The sequence below is a fragment of the Caretta caretta genome, chromosome 6 (assembly GCF_965140235.1).
Source record: "Caretta caretta isolate rCarCar2 chromosome 6, rCarCar1.hap1, whole genome shotgun sequence".
NCBI classification, from domain to species: Eukaryota; Metazoa; Chordata; order Testudines; family Cheloniidae; genus Caretta; species Caretta caretta.
Genome location: NC_134211.1, coordinates 103,663,909 through 103,687,291, shown reverse-complemented (window position 1 = coordinate 103,687,291; position 23,383 = coordinate 103,663,909). Strand labels below are relative to the sequence as shown.

Sequence of the window (23,383 nt, the reverse complement as noted above, 5' to 3'; positions counted from 1 at the left end):
CCGCACCGCTTCCCGCAGCCCCCATTGGCCTGGAGCGGTCAACTGCAGCCAGTGGGAGCCACAATTGGCCGAACCTGCAGATGCGGCAGGTAAACAAACCGGTCCGGCGCGCCGGGGCTTTCCCTGCACGATCAGCGGACCGGCTTTGAGAACCACTGAGTTAGACAATCTTGAGTAATATAAACAGCCACATGTGGGACAAGCATATTCAGCAAAATTAGGTGTCCGGTAAAACCAGTTTCACCGCTTCTTGCTCTGCCTCATCTCTGAAATTGAGTTCTGAGTCATAGCCCTTAGCTGATGTAATTAGCATTTACTAGCAAGTGCCCTGCTGTATGTTCAGCAGCATAAACAACAGAGCAAGGAGCAGTGCAGACCTGGAGAACACAAGAAGACTCTGTTGATTGCACTGTAAGTAATGTTTTTTCCCTTGGAGAATTGTAATTCATGTTCCCTGTGCTACATGCAAGTTGGTTCATGGATAATCAGTTGTGGAATTATTCCATCCACACGCAGGTTGCTTTTGTTCAATCTCAACCTTTTAAAAAGAAATCTGCGCTACAGAACCTTTTTGTATGGAATAGCTCCTTTCAGATAAAGTGTATCTCCAAATGTTTTAAGTAGTTAAATAATTCAAGAGAGTCATGGTACCAAATGTCACGTGTGGCATAAAGAGATTGTGTAGTGAATACGTTAAAGTGTTATGCCGTAAGCACAAGGCAGAGGGAGAGAGAAAAGAGAGGCTGATGTAAGTAGGAAAAGGTATGATTTTACATGGGACTTAGAGAAAGAGAGAGAGCTGATGAGGTAGAGGGTTACACAAAGGCTTCTGGAGAATGCAGAGCTGAGTAGAGAAGGTTCTTGCACCAGCCGTAGAGGAAGTGCCTGGAGGCAGAGACTGGAAAACAGACTGAGAGAGAGAAACTGGAGCAAGCCTGAGATGCTGTAAGATCAATTAGGACAAATTTAAATGTGTTGCTGACATGACAGGGGAGTCATGGTGGGTTTGCTATAGTTGTACCTCCTAGCATTCTGAGCTGGCTGGGTTTTGGAGAACTGGGGCTTTTGATGGAATATGGTGGAGGAAAATGCCATGGGCAAGTTGAGAATTGATGGAGCTAATCAAATTAAGTCAAAGAGAGGTGCCCTGTTCATTCAGGGTATTTTATTTTAAAAACATATCCCCTGGATCAAGTGACTACTGGGCATATTCTGGGTTTACATATATGCAGACCATACATTTATTTGGTCTGTTGATCAAAACCCGGACACCAAATATTAGCACAATTTGTGCCCAGTGATGTCATTTCAGCATTTAAAGATGCTGTTACCACAGGTACCTTGACACTGACAGTTCCTACACCACTTTGGAAAACCCTCTCCTGTTGTTTTGGTTGCTATTGTCTTTTCCATTGGTTCTGTTTATTCAGGGTTCCACTATTTGTAATTTCTCAAGATTTTTCCAGTTCAGTCTCATCACCCCCACTATCAGCATCACACTTTCCTCCCTTTTTTTATGATCTCTAGGATCTCCTCAGTTCTCCATGATTTTTCCAAAATAATTGTCATTGGTTTGGTACATTCATTAACAATTCCCCTAACATTTTGGTATGCACATCACCTGGACTTTTTGCTATGTATATATATACACATTTTCTGTGTATTCCCTTACCTATTTGTGTTTTACCAATTGCTACAGTATATAGGGTTTTAATAGGTATTAACTGCCTAGAGCAATTTTTTTCTCCTATTACAGATTTTTTTAAAAACTTGTTCACACATTGTGGAACCATAATAATTTTTCACCCATTCCTCATCCATTAATGGAGTCATTTTCTCTCTGGTGTATGTATTTCTCCTCAACACACTTGAGATTGAACACAGTTGTTCTTTGTTCCCCTTTTGCTAACATTAATACTGCTTTCTTTCTGCCTTATCTTTGCCTGCAAAACTTAACTGAATTATTATTTGGCTCCCTCCCCCTTTCTCTTGCACACCAAATTTCTTTTAACCCTCAGTCCCTCACTGAAAAATGCAAACAAATGGGGAATGACTGATTTCAAATGAATTCTAGTCTATTGCACCTTAATTATGGTGTCTTTTAAGATACTTCAGTCTTCTTCCTCATTCATGGATTTTAACATGTCTTCTTTCACAATTCATTCAATAACATCCCAAAATTTGTTTCCTTGAAATATAATATTGCTAGTACTCAGAACCCTTTCTTCACTGTATTGAATTCAAGTAACCTGTGGTCACTGCTTCCATGCCTCCTCCATAGTATGTTCAGGTTCTTAAACAATTCCTTCCTGTTGGTGAGCATATGTTGAAAATTATTAAGATTTGTAGACCAAATATGTTTTCTTTCTTACAGAATCTTAGAAAAATGAAGTCAATCTTTTACCTGTGTTTTTTGATTGCCGGGATTCATGCTGATAAACCTTGCGAACAGAATTCTAGCTACAACAACAGTCCTGAAAATTACCACAGTAGAAAGAGAAACCAAGTAGATCCAGTAAATGAAAATATGCTGGGTCATAAAGTAGGGAGAAGCATCTGTCAGTTTGCATTTTCTTTTTATAAGGAGGCTTCTTTTCAGAGAAACAACAGGAATATGATCTTCTCTCCCATGAGCATCTCCACTGCCTTTGCAATGCTGACCTTGGGTGCTAAATCAGAGACACTGCAACAGATTCTTAGCGTGCTGCACTTTAAACCAAATGAGATTCAGCAAAGGGAGATACATGAAGGTTTCCGTCAGCTCATGCAAACACTAAACCGCCAGAATGCTAACCTCCAGCTGGATATGGGGAATGTCCTGTTTGTGAAAGACCAGCTGAAACTGCAACAGAAATTTTTAAATAATCTAAAAAACTTTTACAGTGGAGAAGCTTTCCCAGAAAACTTCAAGAATGTCAGATTAGTTCAGCAGAAGATCAATAATTACATAGAGAACAAAACACATGGGAAAATTGTCAACCTACTCAATAATCTGGATCCAGTTACTGAAATTCTTCTCGTTAGTTATATTTATCTTAAGGGTAAGACAAAATCATAGGACATCCCACCTCAGGTCATTTGGCTATCCTTGTGCCAACTCTAGGCTTCACCACTTCCTTTGCAGTACTATTTTTGGAGGAGGAATCACAACCTGCCTCACAATTGGCCTTTTTATTCACAGTGTTAATTATGAATAGAACTGGTCAACATTTTCATTGAAAATAATTTTCTGATTGAAAATTACTGGTTTTTGGACAAAATTTTGGTGATATTTTCCCCATTTTCTGATCAAAGCCAGAGCTGATAAAAAAATTAGTAAAAAATTTAAAATGTTTTTCTGATGAAAGGGTACATAAAATATACATTCACACAGGCCCAGATTCACGAGAGCATCCCTATTCAACAAAATACTTAATCATATACATAGGGTGCACTGAAGTCAGTAAGACTCATTGCTTAAGTGCTTTCCTGAATTGGCACCCTAGACAAATGCTATGAAATTTTCTGCTAAGCAGGTTTAGAGTGCAATTTGCAAAATGCTGTAAGATACCTAAACAACTTATTGAGTGGAAAATTATTTATTCTGTCCCAGCAATAGCAAACAGTACAGAGGCAGGTATATAACAGAACTTCTGCTTCTCCTCAAAGCCCATCTCTTTGTAACTACGGTAACTGATTACACCTTTTATCACATTCTGAAACCTGACCAGGGCCCCCAGTTGTGCCAGTGTTTGCACATGTGAGTCTCTTTACTCACACAAGTTGTCCTGACTTCTAAATTTTGAAATTATTTTTTTAAAAATGAAAAATGTTAATGAAGTTTCTGGAAATGTTTTCCCTTGGTTTGTAACCAGCTATTGAGCTGGTCAAAGTTTTTCAAATGTTGACCCACTCCTTCTCCAAAAAAACATTTTCCCTTTGTTTTTCAAGTGCATCTATGCATTTGTGTAAATCTTTGAAGGATTAGCTGTAGAGTGGCAAAACTAGTTGGAATCTAGTTCAATTGATTCACTTGAAAGGCTGCCATAAAAAAATGGAATAAAGTTGTTTTGTCTTGCCACAGAGGGCAGGACAAGAGGCAATGGGGTTCAAAGTACCGTTTAGCAGATTTAGGTTAAATCTCAGGAAAAACTTCCTAACTGTAAGAACAGCAGGACAATGGAACAGACTGCCTCAGGAGGGTCTGGAAGCTTCTTCACTGGAGATTTTCAAAAGGAGGCTGGATAGCCATCTGTCTTGGATGGTTTAGACACAACAAATCCTGCATCTTGGCAGGGGGTTAGATTTGATGACCCCTATGGGCCCTTTTAACCCTATGAGTCTATGTTTCTTTGTCCTTCCACACCCTCTTCCCCACTCCATCAAGGAAGGTTAGTTTCTATCTCTCTAGTTTCAAGATCTTGACTCATCTCCAAAATAGCATTTTCAACACAGGCTTTTAGTCAGCAGGTATCAGGCTTTCCTGCCAGACTTAACAATAGGCACAAAAAATGTGTGGATTCTGCCCACCCCGAAACTCAAACAGCTATGAAAGTAAAAGTTACATATATGTGAAGGGTTTAGTCATAAGTTTCGTACAATATCATACATTATAATAATAAGAGGAAAATATTCACTAAAAATAATATAGGAACTAAAACCTTCTACATCACACATATGAAGGTACAGCTGTCACGCATGTTCTAAAATGGATATTTATTTAAAATTAGAGATGCCCCTAGCCACAATGTTCAGTTCCATATCTGAAATGACCTCCCAGCACCCCCAATAGTTTGCGTGCGTAGATCCTGTCTTCCACTTTAAATCCCTCTCTCTTTAAAATGTTTGCTAGGAGTGGATAATTATGCCCTGAGACAAACTGCATTTTGCTTTTTGCTTTTAAAGAAATTGCGAAGAATTCCACTTAAAATCCACACTATTGCTCCTATTGCTTCCACATGGAGAATTAAAATGGGCTAAAATGTGGAATGGTTCGGAGGCTTGGTTTGGTTTGGAGAAGAATCTGAAATTTTAGAAGCTTTTATAAAGTCTGACCTAACATTTAATGGCTATCCCATCCTCTGTACCATGTGATTATTGGCCACCCCAGCAGTCCTGATGACTCCTCTCCCTTTTCCATTGTGCATTGTAGCTTACATTGAGTTGTTGTCTGAGGATGGAGGTTTGGTAGCATTCTATCTTGCATTGTACTGAGGGTTTCACTGGATGATTTGCTACTCTTCTTGTTTGCCTTGGGGCTTAGATAGTGAGCATGTTCTTCCCTCCCTCCCTCCCCCCTCCAAAAAACCCGTGTCATTTTACTTGCCCCCATAGTTCAGTGAGGAATTATTGTCCAACCCACTGGAAAAGGCAAGCTCTGGGTTTCCTTTTGTCCCTGGAGCATTGTAAAGAATTGCAGAGGCAAGACCTCCTTGAAAAGTGCCCTGCTAAGAGGAAGGGAAGCACAGGCATATCTGGGTTTGGATGGAGAAGGAGGGAAGAATTAATGAGTGTTCCCAGTATGCAATCTATCTGCCAAATTATGACATCCTTACTCAGTTTTTAACCAAAGCTGTGTATGAAACCAGTAGGAATTTTGTCCGAGTATGCAACAAGTAATAGCTGCCTGAGCATATCAGGATTTGGGGCTGTGACTTATGAAAAACCGTTGTGACTCATTATGGAATTTCCCTAAAACATAGCAAGGCAATACTTCTGCCGTGTTAAAGAAGCGTCCAGGGGCTCTGAGCTGACAGTACAAAAATTAGAGACTTCTTTTAACAGACAGACTTACTCTAAAATTACATACATCATGTTTGTGGCTACACTGTTTATGGAGAAACTTACAGTCACAATGTAGCAATTTTCTCCTGTTTAAAAGAATAATGCTTTCCACTTTATATCTTGAAAGCCCCATACAAGCATTAATTAATAATAATGACACCCTTAAGTACTATATAACTATTATTACACCAGTTTTATAGGTGAGGAAACAAAGGGTTGAGATTAAATGATTTGTACCAGGCCTCAGAGTGACTCAGGGTTGGAGCAGGGATTAGAATTCCAGAGGACTTTGTTCTCAGTCCCGGGTTTAGACAATTAGACCAATTTTACCCAGCAGGGTAATCTTTCTGCCCAGGTACTTTGATTAAGAAGCAAAGTGTAACTTAGAGTTAGAGCGGGTCAGAAAATAGGGATTGGTTTCTGCAGAAATCTCAATAACTTTTCCAACTTTTCATTGAAATATCAAATACCAAAATATTTTGGTGTTCAGGGATTCAGTTTTTCCACAAAAGTTTCCCCAGAAAGCAGATATTTTAAAAAGGTTCTAGTCAAAACCCTGATTTTTCATAAAAAATAATTAGATGGAAAATTGTCAACAACTCCGACTTACAGTATCTCTGTTCTTCATGACATTTTGGCATTGTCTTGATTTGGCAAGAAAACATATCAGAATTTCCTGCAGAACAGAGATACCAATTTTTAACCAGCTCCACTTGGGACCAGCTCCAGTTTGACGAGATTAGTCACTTCAGTAATTCAGTTAAACAAGATTTATTTTGAGCTAATGTCTTTGAGGTATTTTTAAGGCTCCCATCATCATATATCTAGGCATTAACACACACTATTTTAGTATCATTAAGGGCAGTGTCTGAGGTGGGACTAGAACTCAAGGTATCTTGCCTCTAAATTCTTACAAGAAAGGGGTGTATTTTTGGCACTTATATATATGTGTGTGTATATATATGTGCGTGTGTATATATGCAATATACTTGAAAAGAAAGCTATAGATATTAAGCATTATCTAGTGGGAACATATAGCATTACAGTGGAAGCATATCAATGCATTCTAATGCTCTGTTTTCCATAATTCAGTACTTTCTGAAAAATACATCAGTTTGGAAAGTCTAAGCAAAACTGATTAATAGATCAACTGTTTTTTAGTACACAGGGTTGGGAGGACAGGGAACAATTTATATCATTGCAATGTTTTGTTATTTTTCTAGTTGTTAGTTAACAGCTCTATGGCTGCAGTGAATGAGGGTGAATAGTTGGATTTTGGCTTGGAAGTTCTTCTCACTGAGAAGAAGACACTTCTCTGAAACCACTTTGAGCGCTTCAGAAAAGATTGGTTTTGTTTTGACCAAGCTATTAGCTTTTGAAAATCTCATGTTTTCTGCTTACCCAGTAAATTTTGCAAGAGGGTTTTCACCAAGCAGCATGAAAGCTGGAGTAAACATTTCCTGCCACCCATTGGCTGGGTAGCAGACCAACATTTTAAACATCCCCCAAAACCTAATTTGGATGGGAAAAGCCATAAATAGATTGTGCCCTGCTCCCATCTCTAAGAAACACCCTCACTTCAATCTGGTTTAGGTGTGGGACTAGGTAGAGGAGTTTTCAGCCCAACTGATCCCTTTCTTCTACTTGGCTGAAGTCCATCCCCTTGAACAAGAGCTCTTTTATGGACTTCAGCCAAGTGGAAGAAAGGGATCAGTTGGGCTGAAAACTCCTCTACCTAGTCCCACACCTAAGCCAGACTAAGGTGAAGGGAGGTTGTGAGGATGTTTCTTAGAGATGGGAGCAGGGCACAGTCTACTTATGGCTTTTCCCACCCAAATTAGGTTTTCGGGGGGTTTTAAAATGTTGGTCTGCTACCCAGCCAACGTGGTGGCAGGAGATGTTTACTTCAGCTTTCATGCTGCTTGGAGTCACTTGAAAATTGCTGCCAGACATGCAGGATCAACTCATATCTCACGTTAGGACACTGGGGAATGTATTAAGTCTCCTCCCTGAGAATAGTCTGGCAATTCCTTCTGGCATGAGGACAGGCATTGGGGTATATGATGTCTATCTAAGATGAAAGTACCATCCTTTTACTACAAAGCAGCTTCTGGGTTTGTTTAAACCACTCCCAACCCAAACCACCCATGTGCATATTACAGTTGAGTTACTTTAATTTATGCATTTAGGGACAGATCCTCAGTTGGTATGAATTGGTGTAGCTCTGAAGGCAAATGCAGCTACTGCAGTTAATGCCAACTAAGGATGGTTTCTTGTTCCCAGAACATCCAGTAACTCTCTCTTTCTTTGAATCATAAGCCACGTGGAATAAAACTTTCAATCCAAAGTACACTAGAGATGATGACTTCTTTGTGGATGGAAACACAGTTGTTAAAGTCCCTATGATGTTCCGATTGGGCATATACAAACACACCTATGATGACCAGCTGTCTAGCACTGTGGTGCAAATGGATTATAAAGAAGAAAGCACTAAAGCATATTTTATTCTGCCTGATGAAGGACAAATGAGGAAGTTGGAGAATGGCTTGTCATGTGAAAGTCTGTCTAAATGGAGAAAATTACTTTCAGAAAGGTAAAATCTTTCAGCTCTCTACTCTGGTGGCAGGCAGTCCCTTTAGATCAAGGGCGTCGGACAAATTCTTGGAGAAGGATGACTGTATTTTTAACTATGATCCCTGGGCTATGGTATAGAATTAGGACTAATGTGCTACCCTCAGTGATGTTAATGCACAAAGATGAAGGCTAGAACATGGCCTTTATGTAGTTAAATTTTTTAGTTATTTACAAGGGCTTGTCTACACATATAGCACTGCACTGATGCAGCTGCACCACTGCAGTGTAGTGTAACTTTCCCCGTCAGTGTAGGTACTCCACCTCCCTGAGAGGCGGTAGCTATGTTGATGAGAGAAGCCCTCCTGTCGGCATAGCACTGTCTACACCAGGAGTTAGATCGGTATAACTGTGTCGCTCAGGCGTGTGGATTTTCCACACCCCTGAGCGATGTAGTTATACTGACGTAAGTCTGTAGTGTAGACCAAGCCCAAGATATGTTATTTGTTCAATATCCTATTGTCACATTCTGTATCACTCAGTGTGGAAAATCTGCTTCCCTTTAGGACCACTGCCATTTCTGCATTTTGTTTCTTTTGCTTCCCTATATGCCTTTCTCTGTAGTCTGTTGTTCTCCCTTTATCTCATTTTTTCCCTTTCTGCATTTCCCTCCCTGTGGCAGCTTTCATTTTCAGCCCCCCTGGATTCTCTCTCCTATGCTTTCCCCCATCCCACCTGCTAAGATGATTATCAATGAAAAAGTTAATGCTAACTTTGTCTTCAGAATTATCACCCCAGTGAGACTAAAGGAGTGTGTGTGGAGGGCAGAGGGGGGGAAGAGTTCATGCATCTCAAAGCCATTGTTTCAGGCTGCCGGCAGACCCAAGAAGATGGCATTTCATTTATTACGTTCATGTCACATTATCTTTGCAACCATGAGAGCTAGAATTTTAACTCACTTTTAAAGGGGCACATTTAGGTTCACTGAAATTTAGGTCCAGTGCTGAAAACGTGCTTGGCTTCTTGCATGTCTACAGAGGGACTGCTAATGTGCATAAAATTAAGCATGTGCCTGTTGGCGGACTCAGAGCCTTTCATTCTGGAGAGTAAGAATGTGCCACATAAATGCACCAAGCAGGCTGAATGCTTGACAACACTGCCTTAGATTACCAAACCCCAGCTTTAAGACAAAAAACTGAATTGAATTAAATTAAATACACAGTTTACAGTTCTTTACGTTGACTAGCTGGCAGAGCTTTTTGAAATGTGGCAACACTTTTTCACAAAAACTTTCGTTGAAAAATGTGAACTTGTTTTTCATTGAAACTTCAAAAATGTAAAAATTTAATCTAGCTCTACCAGCAGGAGGATCCTCGTGACCAGTGGTGCTGGAACAATTTTTATAGTCGGGATGCTAAGGGCAGAAACCATATATTTAGGTTGTTATTTTATTACTTCAAGCCAGGAGGTGCGGCAGCACCCCCCACACCGCTCATTTCAGCCCCAATGCTCATGATTGTTCCTAAAATCAGTACTGGGCAATGAAACAGCTTAACCAAAATATCAGTGGTGTTATCCCTGTCAAATAAACATCAATTGTGCAAAGAGGATCTGCCTTTGTTTCAGCAGACAAGGAACTAAGCAAAATGTCTTACTTTTTCCAAAACTGAAATAATCTACCTATCAAGCAGCAGTGGGGTTCTATGGTTTGTAGTATAGAAAGACCTCATTATTAGAGACCCCAATGAGCTGGCATTGTATGGAAATGCTCACTCACTGAAATTCACTGCTGTTTGGCAATCATGCAAACCGATGACCAGTAAATACCTCCTCTCTCCCCACATAGTCTTCAGAGCAGTTGGTTGGTCCATTTTGCATCTTTGGGAGGGTGTAGTAAATCCATTCACTCCCTAAATCAAACCCACTTAAGGGCCTTCAGGGGAGCAGGCTACCTACCTGTTTTTCTGTTCAGCAGTAATACAGTTGGAACTCCTTGGGTCCTGTTCTCTTTTTGTCACCTTCACGTCAATCTGCAGCCTGATGCCCCACACCCCACTTCGGTAGTGAAGAGAGTTTCCAAGGGGAGGTCATTTGACTTTCACAAACCCAGCTGAGTTATGCCTGGTTTCAGTGAAAAACTTTTGCACTGTCCAGTTCAATGTATCTGGTCTGAATAAATATATGGAGATGACGTAGAATTGCATGCAGCTGGGAGCAGTGTACTTCAGGCCATTTCAGTAGGTAACATTCAGGGAAGAAGGGGTGGCCCTATGGTTAAATTTCAGGACTAGAGATTCAGGAGCTCAGGATTCTATTCCTAGGTCAGTCACCAAGTTCCTGTGTGATCTTGGTCAAGTCACTTGACCTCTTTGTGTCTCAGTTTCCCCACCCACAAAATGAATTGATACCACTCACAGGCGTATTGTGAGAAGTGTTCATTACTGTTGAGATTAGAGTGACCGGATATCCTGATATTAGAGGCTTTGTATTATATTGGCCACTATTACCTCCCTGCCCCCATCCCAATTTTTCACACTTGCTATCTGGTCACCCTAGTTGAGATTGTTGGATGGAAGGTGTAGAAGCATGGAGTGTTACCTTTATATATAGCAAGGGCCCTGTTTAACATGTGGGTAATTTGTTGTGTGTCCCAGTGTCTACTCCTCTCTTCCTGAGACTGTGTGTGTGTGCTGCATTCTTCTTTCCCCTCACATTAGCAGTAGATGGGGAATGGCTTATTCTTTATAATGGGAGGATAGAAATGGCCCAATGACAGTTGCGTCATTAATAGGGTAGCAGTCAGCACCTTCTGCGAAAAAAACAGGCAAAGGGAAGAGATCAGCAATCAGGAAAGAGTCTATTGCACCTCCACTAGCATTATTAGCCAGGAACAATCCTAGCATCTAATCTAAGACATGTTCTCACATGCTATCAAATGGCTAGTGTGTCTCACTGTAGATGCTAGAACTAACTCCAGAAAAACTAGAGACAGTGGGACAGTGAAAAAAAATGCACCAGAAATGCTGAGCATTGACTAGTTTTACAGAAAGCACTGAAGTATTCATTTTCCTTTAAACTGACTAAATCTTACATAGAGCCAACAATATGATTCATGAACTAGACAGATATGCTTTGTTGTTAGCTTTTATCCTAAATAAATTAGGCACCCCACACTTTTCTGCTCTCTTTGGAATCTGTTTTGTTTGTTTTCCCCCCAAAGGTGTAATTTAATTGTTAAGATAAGGCCAACATTTTCAAAAGGGACTCATTAATTTGGGAGCCTCGCTTTTTGGGTGTCCAGCTTGAGACACCTTAAAAGGGATTGATTTTCAGAGGGTGAATGCTCAGCACTTCCTGAAAACCAGGCAAAAAATCACTAGTCACTTTTGAAAATCTTGGCTAAAGAGCCTTAAAGAGGAAAATTTCCCGAAAAATGGGAACACAGTACAACCTTAGGTATCTTAAGGGACACCGGCAACCTAATAGAAGCTTGGAAGATGGTCCAGCAGGCTCTGAAGTTTATTCTGTTTTTAAAGCCTGCTGGTCAGTTCTCCTGATTATGGACATTGAGATGAGTTGTCCTGAGGGTTGACCCATAGTCCTTTGAAGTCAATGAGAATCTTCCCATTGACTTCAGTGGGTGTCACTGAATCAGGTTATTGGTGGGGCAGATAAGGAATCTCCTGGAAGATGGGGAGGGAAAACAAGCAGGGTGAAGGGATAGTCCAGATGCTCTGCACTTGTTGAATTCAGGAGCACAACCTCAGTCTCGTTGTACTTAGCAATATTACTTAGAGCTTTCCTGAAACTGTCTCTCTCTCTGCATTAGCTCCTTATAGGTCTCATTACCATAGTATCTGAGCACCTTACAGACCTCAATGTATTTATCCTCACAAGACCCCTGTGACGTAGAGCAGTGCTGTTATACCTGATTAACAGCGGGGGACCTAAGGCACAAGATTCAAGTGACAGGGGATAGAATCCAGGTCTACTACGTTCCAGGGTAGCACCTTAACTATGAGCCATCCTTCCTCCCAGTCCAGGCTTCCAATATCACTTATCAGAAACCTCCCGTTCCTCACCAGAAGAAATTTGTCATGGGTCTTCAGTCAAATCTTCTCTATGGGCTAGTGGAAACAATGCAAACAAATTTCTCAATAATCACCACAGCATGTTATGTTGTCAGGAATGAGCCTGCCCTGCACTGTGATGTCTGGTTGAAATGTTTTACCATTTTTTCGCATTTCTCTTTGGACAGCTCAGTCAATATATATCTTCCAAGATTCTCTGTTGATGGCAAATTTGATTTAAAACAAATTCTGTATAGAATGGGCATCAGAAATCTATTTGCTAATGAAGCTGACCTGTCTGGAATTACTGGGCTGCCCCGGCACAGGATCTCAGAGGTAAGTTAGGTTTCATTCTGTTTAAAGGATCCACGGTACCGGATATTTAAAAACATTTCTTTACAAGTGGCTCCTAGGGGAAAGCCACATGAAAGGGCTTTGCTCTATAGGAAAAGCAGGGACTAAGGGATGGAATATTCAGCCCAAATGACCTGGGTTGCTTGTGCTGTTGTATCCCAGCAAGTTGCAGCATGTACAACATTTTGGCCCAGCAGAGTTTTACAGCGCATGGGGCCACTTTACTGACCACAAACCTCTCTCTCCCCTCCCCCACTTCCCAGAGAAGACCCCACAGACATCTTCCCCTTGGTATGAAAGGGGGTGCAAAGGGCTGGTTTTCAGAGCTTCCATTGCTGCTGCTGCCTGTGCATAGCTGCCTTTGCCCCTCCTGTTATTAAAGACAGTGGGTTCAATTCTGTAAGGTGCTATGAACAGCTGGACAAAAAACAGGTTCTTTGGTTTACGGGCAATTCTGAAAAATCAGGGGGAAAACATCGTTTCAGGTCAAACTGACAGCACCATTTTTGACAAAGCAAGGAGTCAGAAATAATTGTTCTGGTTTGACTGAAACATTTCCCTCAACCAGATATGAAACCTTTTGTTTCCCTTTACAGCATTTTAATAAAAAAAAAATTAAAGGGAATTTTGAAACAAAAAAGCCATTTTGAATTGAAAAAATCAAAACATTTTGATTTTTGTTTGTTTATAAAATCTTTTTAAACGCACACAATTTGGCAAAATTGACATGCCTTTGCAAATTATTTCAGTGTCTCCAAATCTGCATTTTTCACTGAAAAAAGTTTTGGTTCAAAAATGTCTCCCAGTTTGAGAAGCACCCTTAGCTCCTGTTGGCTTCAGTGCCCACCCCTTGCAAACCATTACCTGCAGGGTACATTCCATTAGTTAACTCCTGTTAAAAAACAATACAGAAACCCTCAACCCCCCTACAAATGAACAGATGTAATCTGATGAATCCAGGTCTGTAAATGTCTCTCAGTGCAGTAAGGACAAGCTTGTGCCCTTTTCTGCCCCAAACCCATTCTATCTATCCAACTTCGGATGCTCTTAACATACAAGACATATGCAAGGAAAGCAATCTGTACCCCTCAGATCTATTTTATGTCCACTCTTGATTGTCCTCACCTATGAACTATTACTCCACTATATAAATTTGCCAAAAACAACTGGGTGTAATTCTGCTTTCACATTAGTTTTACACTAGTGTAACCCCACTGACCTCAGTGAAGTTGCTCCTGATTTACATTGGTGTAAGCGAGAGGAGAATCGGGGCCAGTGCTTGCGATGGTAGTATGAAATAGTGACTCTGAGAATGTCTTCTTTTAAGGATGAGGTGATTTTGATTCGTGCAGATCACAGATTTTTATCCCTGAGTTTGCAGTTGCCCTTTTGGTTTGTGGTGTTCACTCACACCTGTTGCTCTGTTGCTCATTCTTTAGCAGTTATTTCTCTCAGCACTTTTGGTTTAAAAACAATCAAGCTCATATTCAGAAACCTGCTTATGGTCCACACCTGGAATGGTAATGTTTGTTGATTTCCTTGTAGGCTATCCATCAGGCCACGGTGAGTGTGGATGAGAATGGCACTGAAGCTTCGGCAGCCTCTGCTATGGAAATAGTGCCAATGGCTGTGCCTGCTACCATTAGGTTCAACAGGCCCTTCATGATAATAATATCTAGCAATAATAACATACTCTTTATGGGCAAAATCGTGAACCCTATGAAACAATAGTTACTAACGTGCTGTATGCGTTAACTATGAGTAATTTACCACCACTATTAAATAAAGAAACGTATTGACCTAACCAGTGTAGAGATGGCTTTAGAGGCCACCTTTTCCCTTGTAATGTTGTATATTCTGCTTCACAACTGAGACCTTTAATCGATTTTAAATCACCATCACTGCAGATTGTTTTTAAATCCAAACTCAAACCAAAGAAAAGAAAAGGAATTTGAGTTCAGGCAGAACCATCAGCAGAGCTGAAAAGAGAAAATCCTTTGTAACGCTGAAAACAGCAAAACATTTTCTGGAAAGTGAGGATCAGAAAAGATGTTGAGATTACTAACCTATGCCTGCTGCACCCCTCCTGTCCACATCCTCACCGTGTAAATTACATTTGTTTTGCATGCTCACTGATTGCCAAATCAGTCCAAGTTACACTCCTTTACCACTTACATCTATTATCTCACCAACCTGAGGCTCAGTCTAGCAGATACCTATTAACAAATGTAGTGTTTACTACCCTGAGTGGCCCCATTGCTGTTAATGAGTCTGATAAATCATTGCCCTGTGGCCCCTTTGTGCCACCCACGTGGGTGAAAAGGGATCACAGGGAAGGTGAAAGGTCTCCCTGGTGAAGAGCATTGACACCTCTGTATTGACCATTCTAGGGCAGGACAGAGGCATAGCAGAATTGGGCCAGAGGAAGGAAGTGGAAGATCAGGAGTGGGAGGAGGCATGATCGGAGTAGAACTGTGCCCCAGCAATTCTGCATCCTTGAAGTGGCCCCTGGGTGACACTGAATCAAAGTTCAGTTTAGGTCAGCCCTGTGCCGGGGCCCGAGTCAAGTTCTGGAAGTTCCCAAATAGGGGAAATGGCTTGTGTTTCCCCAATGTCCCTGTGTCAGTATTTTTAACAGTATAGGATGAATCTAACCCAGTGGAACCACTCATGATAGTAAACATCACTCCAATAGTAAATGTTTGCTGGATCCATCACTTACAGCCTATCTGTAACTTACACCGCATTTTACATAACCACATGTTTTGGCTGTAGTGTCTTGAGGTTGGCCCTGTCTGTTCCCAGATTGTACCTTCACAGGCTATCTGCACTCAGCTCAACACCTGCTTTATATTTTAAAATAGTCACATATAGTTGTATAGGTTTTCTCTTTAGTGTTAGGATACAAAGGGTTCCAAGATCACTTATACTACAGATGCTTATTTATATATTTTTCTTACCTAAATTTTACCTTCATACCATTTTACTCTTGTTTCAGAAGATCTATCAATATTTTTTCTTCTATATTCATGCTGATGGTAGATTTTCTGACCTCTAGTGGCAGAAGAGGTAAATTACTGAGTTATTCTGTTAATGGGTATTCTATGTTATGATTTCCAGTCTTTATGTTTGACCTTGAAATATACAAACAAGTTATTATGTTAGAGAAATGAAAATTAATAAATGTGAAATTTAAAAGTTTTTAATTGTACTGTGTGATTTCTATAGAACAGGAATTAAGCAATTAGAACATATGATGCAAATAATCTAGCTAATCACAGCATCAACCAGCGTCGTATCTATTTCCTAATTAAGATCTCCATAGGGATGTCTCTAGTGGACTTCACAGAGGCCTCTGCTCTTTGCCATGTATGCATATATTGTTACCCTTTTTGGCCCGAGTGGTTAGCCGATATTTAGGGTCTTGCAGGTTGCTTTAGGAGAAGTTATTGATGATAGGTGTTTCTTTGATGCAATCCTTGTTATTTATAAAGAATGTACATAAAGTTCTGTTTCTCCAAACATAGTAGGAAGCAAACAACAGGAGGCAGTTTCTTTGCTCACAGTTCTAAGCCTCTGTTCAGCTAGCACTCTGCCCAAAAAGTTCTCTCTTGGCTCTCTCTCAGGACCATGTTACCAATGCTTTTCTTGATGTCTCATTGTTTTTTCTGCTGCCTTATCTGTCAGCTTTCTACTTCTTTCGCATTACACAAAGACATGTACAGCCCCTGCATTTGCAATTAGTCCCTAGTTCGGTTATGGTGGGAACGCTGGCAGAGTGCCCTAAAGGTGGTCAGATTCAGAGTCTGTCTGATCTCCTTTGGAAGCTGTTCCACTGCTGAACTTCCTTTTTTGTATCTGAACCCTCTCAGGAATTCTCGGGAAATCAGATAAGAGCAAAGATGAGTTTTATTCCCTGGCTCCTTCACAGAGCTCACATTCTTATTTCTCTTCTTTTTCCCCTCCTCTTTCCTTTCTCCACCTTCACTTCCCATGGTGCATCCTGGGAATTTTAGTTCCTGGACCCAGGGTTACAGGAACCACTTAGGAGCAAACTTAAAATTTTTGCAATCGGGTGTAGCTATCTGCACCTATCTAGATACAACACCCTTGACTGAAAATGCTCCTCTTGCATGCTTCTTCGTGGGTTTTGTAAAACTGTGTTGTACCAGAGAGATTGCCACAGTCCTGGCAGGTCATGGATGGAGTTGCTGATGTAGCTGTATCCTGACCCTTTGGTGGTTCTGAAGATGAACAACAAGGCATTGAACTGACCAAGGAAGCAGAGCTGCCATCAGCGCTGCCAGATACAATGCGTTACAGTAATCCAGACTGGGGCTGGATCTGAATCATTGTGGCCAGATCCTCATCTGAGAGAAAACAGAAAAGGTTTCTAGGAAAATGGAGGTGGGAGATGTTTTTCATCACAGATGCTACCTAATCATCTAGGCTTAGTGAGGATAAAAAAGGAACCAGAGGCAACTTCACACAAAATTTGATGAACATGGAGCAAAAGTAAGGGAAGGAAATGTCCCAGCTTTCTCTTTGCGTGTTTCCCCCTCTCATCAACACCTCTTCAGTCTTGCCAGACCAGCATTTAGGCTAGTTCTTCATCCAGATGCTGATCTCCTTGAGGTTTGTGACATCTGTGTAGTGATATAGGCTGAGTCTATGGAACCTGACATATGCAACATCAGCTTATTGTCCTATGGAATTAAGGATACCATGGTGGTAATAATACTCCCATGGGTCTATCCCCTCTCAGGGATCTCATGTAGTTATTGAAGAGAAGGAGAAGGGATAAGATAGGTCCCCATGGGTCTCTATACATGAGGGTCTTTGGAGAAGAAGACGGTTGTCCATCATCAGTCTCTGGGTCCTGCTGGAGAGGAATAATTGGAGTCACTCTACTGCTGTGCTGACTACTCTAGCTACTCCTGTAAATGGGCCATCTGTGACAAACAGTGGTCAGCTGTGCCAAAGACCTGTGTTGTAAGGTCAAGTTGTGTGAGCACTGAGATAAAGCCTCTGTGTATGGCAATGAGAAGATCATATTTTAATGCTAGATAAGGTCCAGTCCTGTATTTCTTGTGCACCCTAAACTCCCAGTGACCTCAATAAGGTTCCTGTAACCCTGTGTTCAGGCACCAGAGGATGCACCATTGACCTCCTGGGGAGTTTGGATGTGCAGGACTAGGCCTAATTTTATATGACATTCTATTCCAAGTATTGTTTTGGAGCAATTGAGTGAAGTTCACATACATCCCTGTTTGGAACCAGCCAATCATCCCTAGAGGATTAGAGCAAACATGCTTTAAAAATGTAAACACATGAATTAAAATGAGATAATTTATTTTTGATAAATAATTCCAGACTCAGCTCAATTCAGGCATGAATTAACAGTAACTCGGAGGGTCACTGGAAACCATCCCTGCAGTGCATACGACCAAATTCATTGGTGCAGTACAGGTGTAAATGAGAGCAGAATATGGTCCATTAGATCTACATGCCTTGACAAAGATAATTCTCTGAATCACAACTCAGTGTCTTGAATGGAAGTAATTAAAAGGGAACACTTGGTTAACTGTTCTTCTAATTAAAGGCATTTTTTAGTATTATAGTAAGGAGTAACATATGTTTTTAATAATTTTTGGAGGTCTCATCATTTTTATTACTTACATGATTAGAGATGATAATTCTTAGGTTACAGAAATAATTTTTAGTATGTTTGTAAGTAGTATAATTTTTGTAATATCAGACTATTATTCAATGGAATAACGTATATCAAATGTAAACCAATCTATTTTTCAATAATATTTTTTGTTTTTTCCTAAGGGAAGTTATTCAAATAAAGCTCACTGTCAGGAAGTTTTCCCTAATATTCATCCCAAATTTTTCCTGTTTTTAATTTCATGTTATTACTCATCGTTAAAACCCATTGTAGCAATCCTAAATAATTCTTCTCCCTCTTTGTTTTCATCTCTCAAATATTTATGAAATGTATGTCTTTTCCCTATATTAAAAAAATAATCCCAAACAACTCTAAACAGTGCATGTAATGGGTAAGTGTAACTACTGCCATCTTGGTTATCATTCAGGACCTCCACTTGAAGCATAAATCTTGAACTAAGTGCCTGACCCAAAGCCCTTTGTTAATGATTGTCTTCTCATTGGCTTCAATAGGCTTTGGATCAGGCCCCAAATCCCCTAGTTGACAGCTGTAGCACGGTTGCCAACCCTCAAGGATTGCAACATTAAGCAGAATTATATCCTTTGAGGATTATAGTGGTCAAAATAATGAAAATTCTGTTCCCAGAGAAAATCTAAGATTTTGAAATTTCATTTAATTCCAAATCAGGATGAAAAGTCAAAATCTCAGAATTTTTCATTTTGTTTTATTTGTATCGAAACGTTGAGGCAAAATGCTGAAATATATTGTTTTGACATATATTAAACAAAATCTAAACAATAATGTTGAAATGGAATATTTTGAAATATTTTGAAAATTTCCTCTTGAAAATGTTAACTTTTAGATTTTGTCACATCAACCTTTTCCAACAGAAAATTGCTCCACTGGAAAATGTGACCAGCTCTTCTAAGGAGGAAGCTAGCGCCAGCTGGGAGCTGCAGGGTCCCCAGCTGCCACGGGTAGCAGGTAGACTCCCCGCAGCTCCTGGCCACCGCAAGCAGTGGGGAGGACCACAAAGAGATCCCGGCCACTGAGGGCATCAGGGGAGACCCACACCACTCCCGGCCGCCACGGGTGGCGGGGGGACCCCTGCAGCTCCCTGCTGCCCCAGGTGGCAAGGGGGACCTTGCAGCTCCTGGCCGCTGCGGGCGGCAAGGGGGATCCCCACAGCTCTGAGCCACCAGCAGAAGGGGACCCTGGAATTCTGAGCTCCCAGCTGTGGTGGGGGCCCGTGGAGCTCCCAGCTCCCCCGCAGCTGCCCATGCTACCCATTTTGTCATGGATATTTTTAGTAAAACTCAGGGACAGGTCACAGGCTTCCGTGAATTTTTCATTATTGCCCATGACCTGTCTGTGACTTTTACTAAAAATATCCGTGACAAAATCTTAGCCTTACTTATTAGTCAGGTAGCCAACAAATATGTATTTAACAATTGTAATATTTCTTTGTAAGTCCCTTCAACCCCCTACTTACTTTTCTTATCTGAACTTTCTCCAATTTATGAATATATTTCTAGTAGCAAACTATATGCAGCGTTCCAGGAACAGTAGCATCAAAGCCATGCAGACAAGGTTCATTACCTTCCTATTTCATGATGTGAGAATGCCTGCAAATATGAAGCCAAAAATTCCACCAGCCATTGCGTATCCATGTCTAATTTGCTGTCTACCAGCCCCCTTACATTTGTCTCCATTAATTTCCAGAATTCTTTTTAATTGAATATCTGATTTGGCTCTTCATTTTCCAGGTGTATTAACCTGCATTTCCTCCCATTCCAAGCTGAATTTCATTTTGTTCTCTTCTGCTCACATTTCTAATCTTAATTCCTGTGATGGGGTGAACTCACCCCACATTGGACAGGGAAGGGTTAATTCCTCAGTGTGGCTGGAGGAAGCCATGTCCCTATCGGGCATGCTCGAGGTGTAGCACTTGTATAAGAATGAGCAGTTCAGCTCAGTCAGGGCTGACCACCAGAGAGGAAGGATGCTCCTTGCCTGCCCCAGCCAGGGAGCAGCTGGAACCACTGACCATGGAAGCCGGAACTTCAGAAACCCAAATGGACGCCCAAGTGCCTGTGGACTTCTGAGACAGACCAGAGTCACTGGGGGACCTCACGTGCCGAAAAGCCCAGAGACCCCAAAGACACTTCAGCTACAGTTCCAAGAGACATGGTAGAAAGTGGCCCGGGATATGTGGGGGGACTAGCTATAGTCCAGTGGGAAGTTGGCGTGACTCAGTGTGGAATACCGTGCCACTGTTAGGGCCCTGGGCTGGGACCAGGTGGAGCAGGGTGGGTCCAGGTTCCCTTATTCCGGTCTCCAGCCCCAACCCAGGTGGTGGCCAATTGATTCTCACCAGTTTGCCTTACCACCCTGCAGCTCACGGTAAACTCTATTGACTCCGGCTGTTAGGCCTTTCCGCCCTGTGGCTCAGGGCAACTCCATTGACTCTGGTCACTAGGCCTCACTGTCCTGCGAATCAGAGTAAACTCCATTGACTCTGGGCACTAGGCCTTGCTGCCCTGCAAACTAGGGCAGCCATATTGAGTCCGGCCCCAAGGCCTTACTGCCCTGAGAGTCAGGGTAACTATATTGACTTTAATCCTTAGACCTCACTGCTGTGAGGTAAAGGACAGTTGAGGGATGGGATGAGTTCATCCCGCACTAGACAGGAACTCCCACCCCATCACAGTCCCCTTTTTTATTACTTTTTTTTCCTTAGTAGCATTTGAAATTTCTTTCAATTTACTATGAATGTCATGCATGTCCTCTTTTCCTGCTTTTCTACATTGTTACTGAAGATATTAAATGTCTGAGATTCTTACAGCCAGAATGTTTCTAATGTACCTGTGTTCAGAACCAATAAAGAAAACAGCAGACACAGTTTTAAAGAGAAAGGATTTGATATATGCTAGCAAAATATAGAAACACTAGCAGCAACAATGGAGGCCATCCATGGTCTAGACTGGTGCTTCCCTTCTGGTTATATTTTGGCTTCCTAGCGAGTACTAGTCTCAAACAGGCTTCTTGAGATCTTTCCCGTAGCTTACTTTCTTGGGCTATCTTTCCTCAGACCTTTCTAGATTTCCCCATCCAAAATGAAAGGCCTCTCTTCTTCCAGACACACCTGAGGCAGGAGCCCACAGCAGCAACTTGTCTACTGCCTTTGTCCCCAGAGGAAAACAGATATAGAGAACCAACATAGGAAAGGGTGGAGGTGAAAGAACAGGCCAGCCCCATATATATTTTGAAATTGCAAACAAGATCTTTTGGTGATAGATATCAATACATTCAGGGTAGATCCTCCACAGGGGTAAATCAGCATAATTCTATTGGCTGCAGTGGCGTTACGCAATAGTAGTAGTTATGTGCCATACCACATTTTAAATCTAAATTTTGTTTTATTCTTATTCATAAATAACTGGTTTTCTGGAGAACTACCAGGCAAAACATGTCTGCCACAGAAATCTTTCAGTGTGTACATTCTATGGCCCCGCTAAAGAATCCACAGAGGCAATATTTATAAACTAGAAATATACTCCAGCTGAAGTTACTTGGTTTGCAATGAGATTCCATCAATCACTATTTTAATTTCTGCATGAATTTCATGTGTTAGTTAAGGAATCAGTGCTCATGGTATAAAACAACTTAGTGAAAATGGCTAAATCCTTTCATAGAACAAGAAGTTGGGAATGGGAACTGTGGGACTCAGACATAGGCCCCAGTCCTATTCCAGTTTTACCTTTGTAAATCTGGATTCAGAGTAGCAGCCGTGTTAGTCTGTATTCGCAAAAAGAAAAGGAGTACTTGTGGCACCTTAGAGACTAACCAATTTATTTGAGCATAAGCTTTCGAGAGCTACAGCTCACTTCATCGGATGCATTCAGTGGAAAATGAAGTGAGCTGTAGCTCACGAAAGCTTATTCTCAAATAAATTTGTTAGTCTCTAAGGTGCCACAAGTACTCCTGTTCTTTTTGTAAATCTGGAGTAATTCTCTGAAGTCAGTGGAGTTACACTGATGTAAATCTAGAGTAATGTAGTGCACAATTGGATCCCCTGTAATTTTCAGTAGTCCGATATCTGTAGAGTATGCCAGTGATTTGTACTGCCTTCTGTCAAAGATGGGTCAGTGGGAAATAGTTATTGTGAAAAGGACCCTAGTTCTTATACTATATAAAGTAGTGTGATGCTCAGAAGCATTGTGTTTACCTATTTTGCAGGTCTCAGAAGAGCAGATGATTTCATATATGCTGCAATACTTGGGTGTTGAGTTTGAAGTTAGAGTGAATAGGAGTGTTGACGCAAATTAGTAGACCAACTGTGTTTAAGAGATTAATTCAGTTATCATCATTAGCAGGAGCGCTGGAATGTTCACAAGGGTAGGAGGCTAGCTCAGACTGGTTTTCATGAACCCCACCTGCCTAAGATCTACTAAAGGCATAAACTTAAAAGCATTCCATCATCCGAAAACATCTTACTGGTTGATCAATGAACCTGAAGGCAGGACACCTAGAATCTTTAGTGACCTGATTAACTCTTTCATTGGCGTCATACCCACTAGGACACATCCTCCCTGCCATGGATCTGCTCTGTGGAGGAGTAGGGGAAGTTGCATAGTGATGTATTGCAGGGGTAGATAGGTACATCAATTCACAGACAATAAGAACCAGTCCAGACTTTGCCTGTTTTCTGGGCTTAGCTTTTGATAACGAATCTTGCCCTCCCTCCCCCTGAGCCTCCAGTAGATCCCATATACCATTTCTATCCACTGTTGATTAGAAAGTTGTGGTTGGGGACACGGTGCAGTGACGGAGATGGAAGCCATCTGGGTCAGTGATGTTAAGGGAGGCAAAGAGAAGAAATGTTCCTCAGTGCACCAGTAAGAGCAAACACTGGAGAGAGTTCCAAACTAGGACTGGCTCAAACTTTGGGGTA

General features: G+C 41.2%; 1 protein-coding gene across 1 annotated transcript; it reads left to right on the top strand.

Moving 5' to 3' along the window:
- The first annotated feature begins 327 nt into the window (after nucleotides 1-327).
- Nucleotides 328-15,919, top strand: LOC125638368 (alpha-1-antitrypsin-like). The gene is made up of 5 exons (XM_048854021.2): nucleotides 328-411; nucleotides 2,375-3,041; nucleotides 8,083-8,356; nucleotides 12,593-12,740; nucleotides 14,304-15,919. Exons 2-5 carry the CDS (start codon nucleotides 2,387-2,389, stop codon nucleotides 14,487-14,489), a joined length of 1,263 nt encoding a protein of 420 aa, XP_048709978.2. The 5' UTR covers nucleotides 328-411; nucleotides 2,375-2,386; the 3' UTR covers nucleotides 14,490-15,919.
- The last annotated feature ends 7,464 nt before the right edge of the window (nucleotides 15,920-23,383 follow it).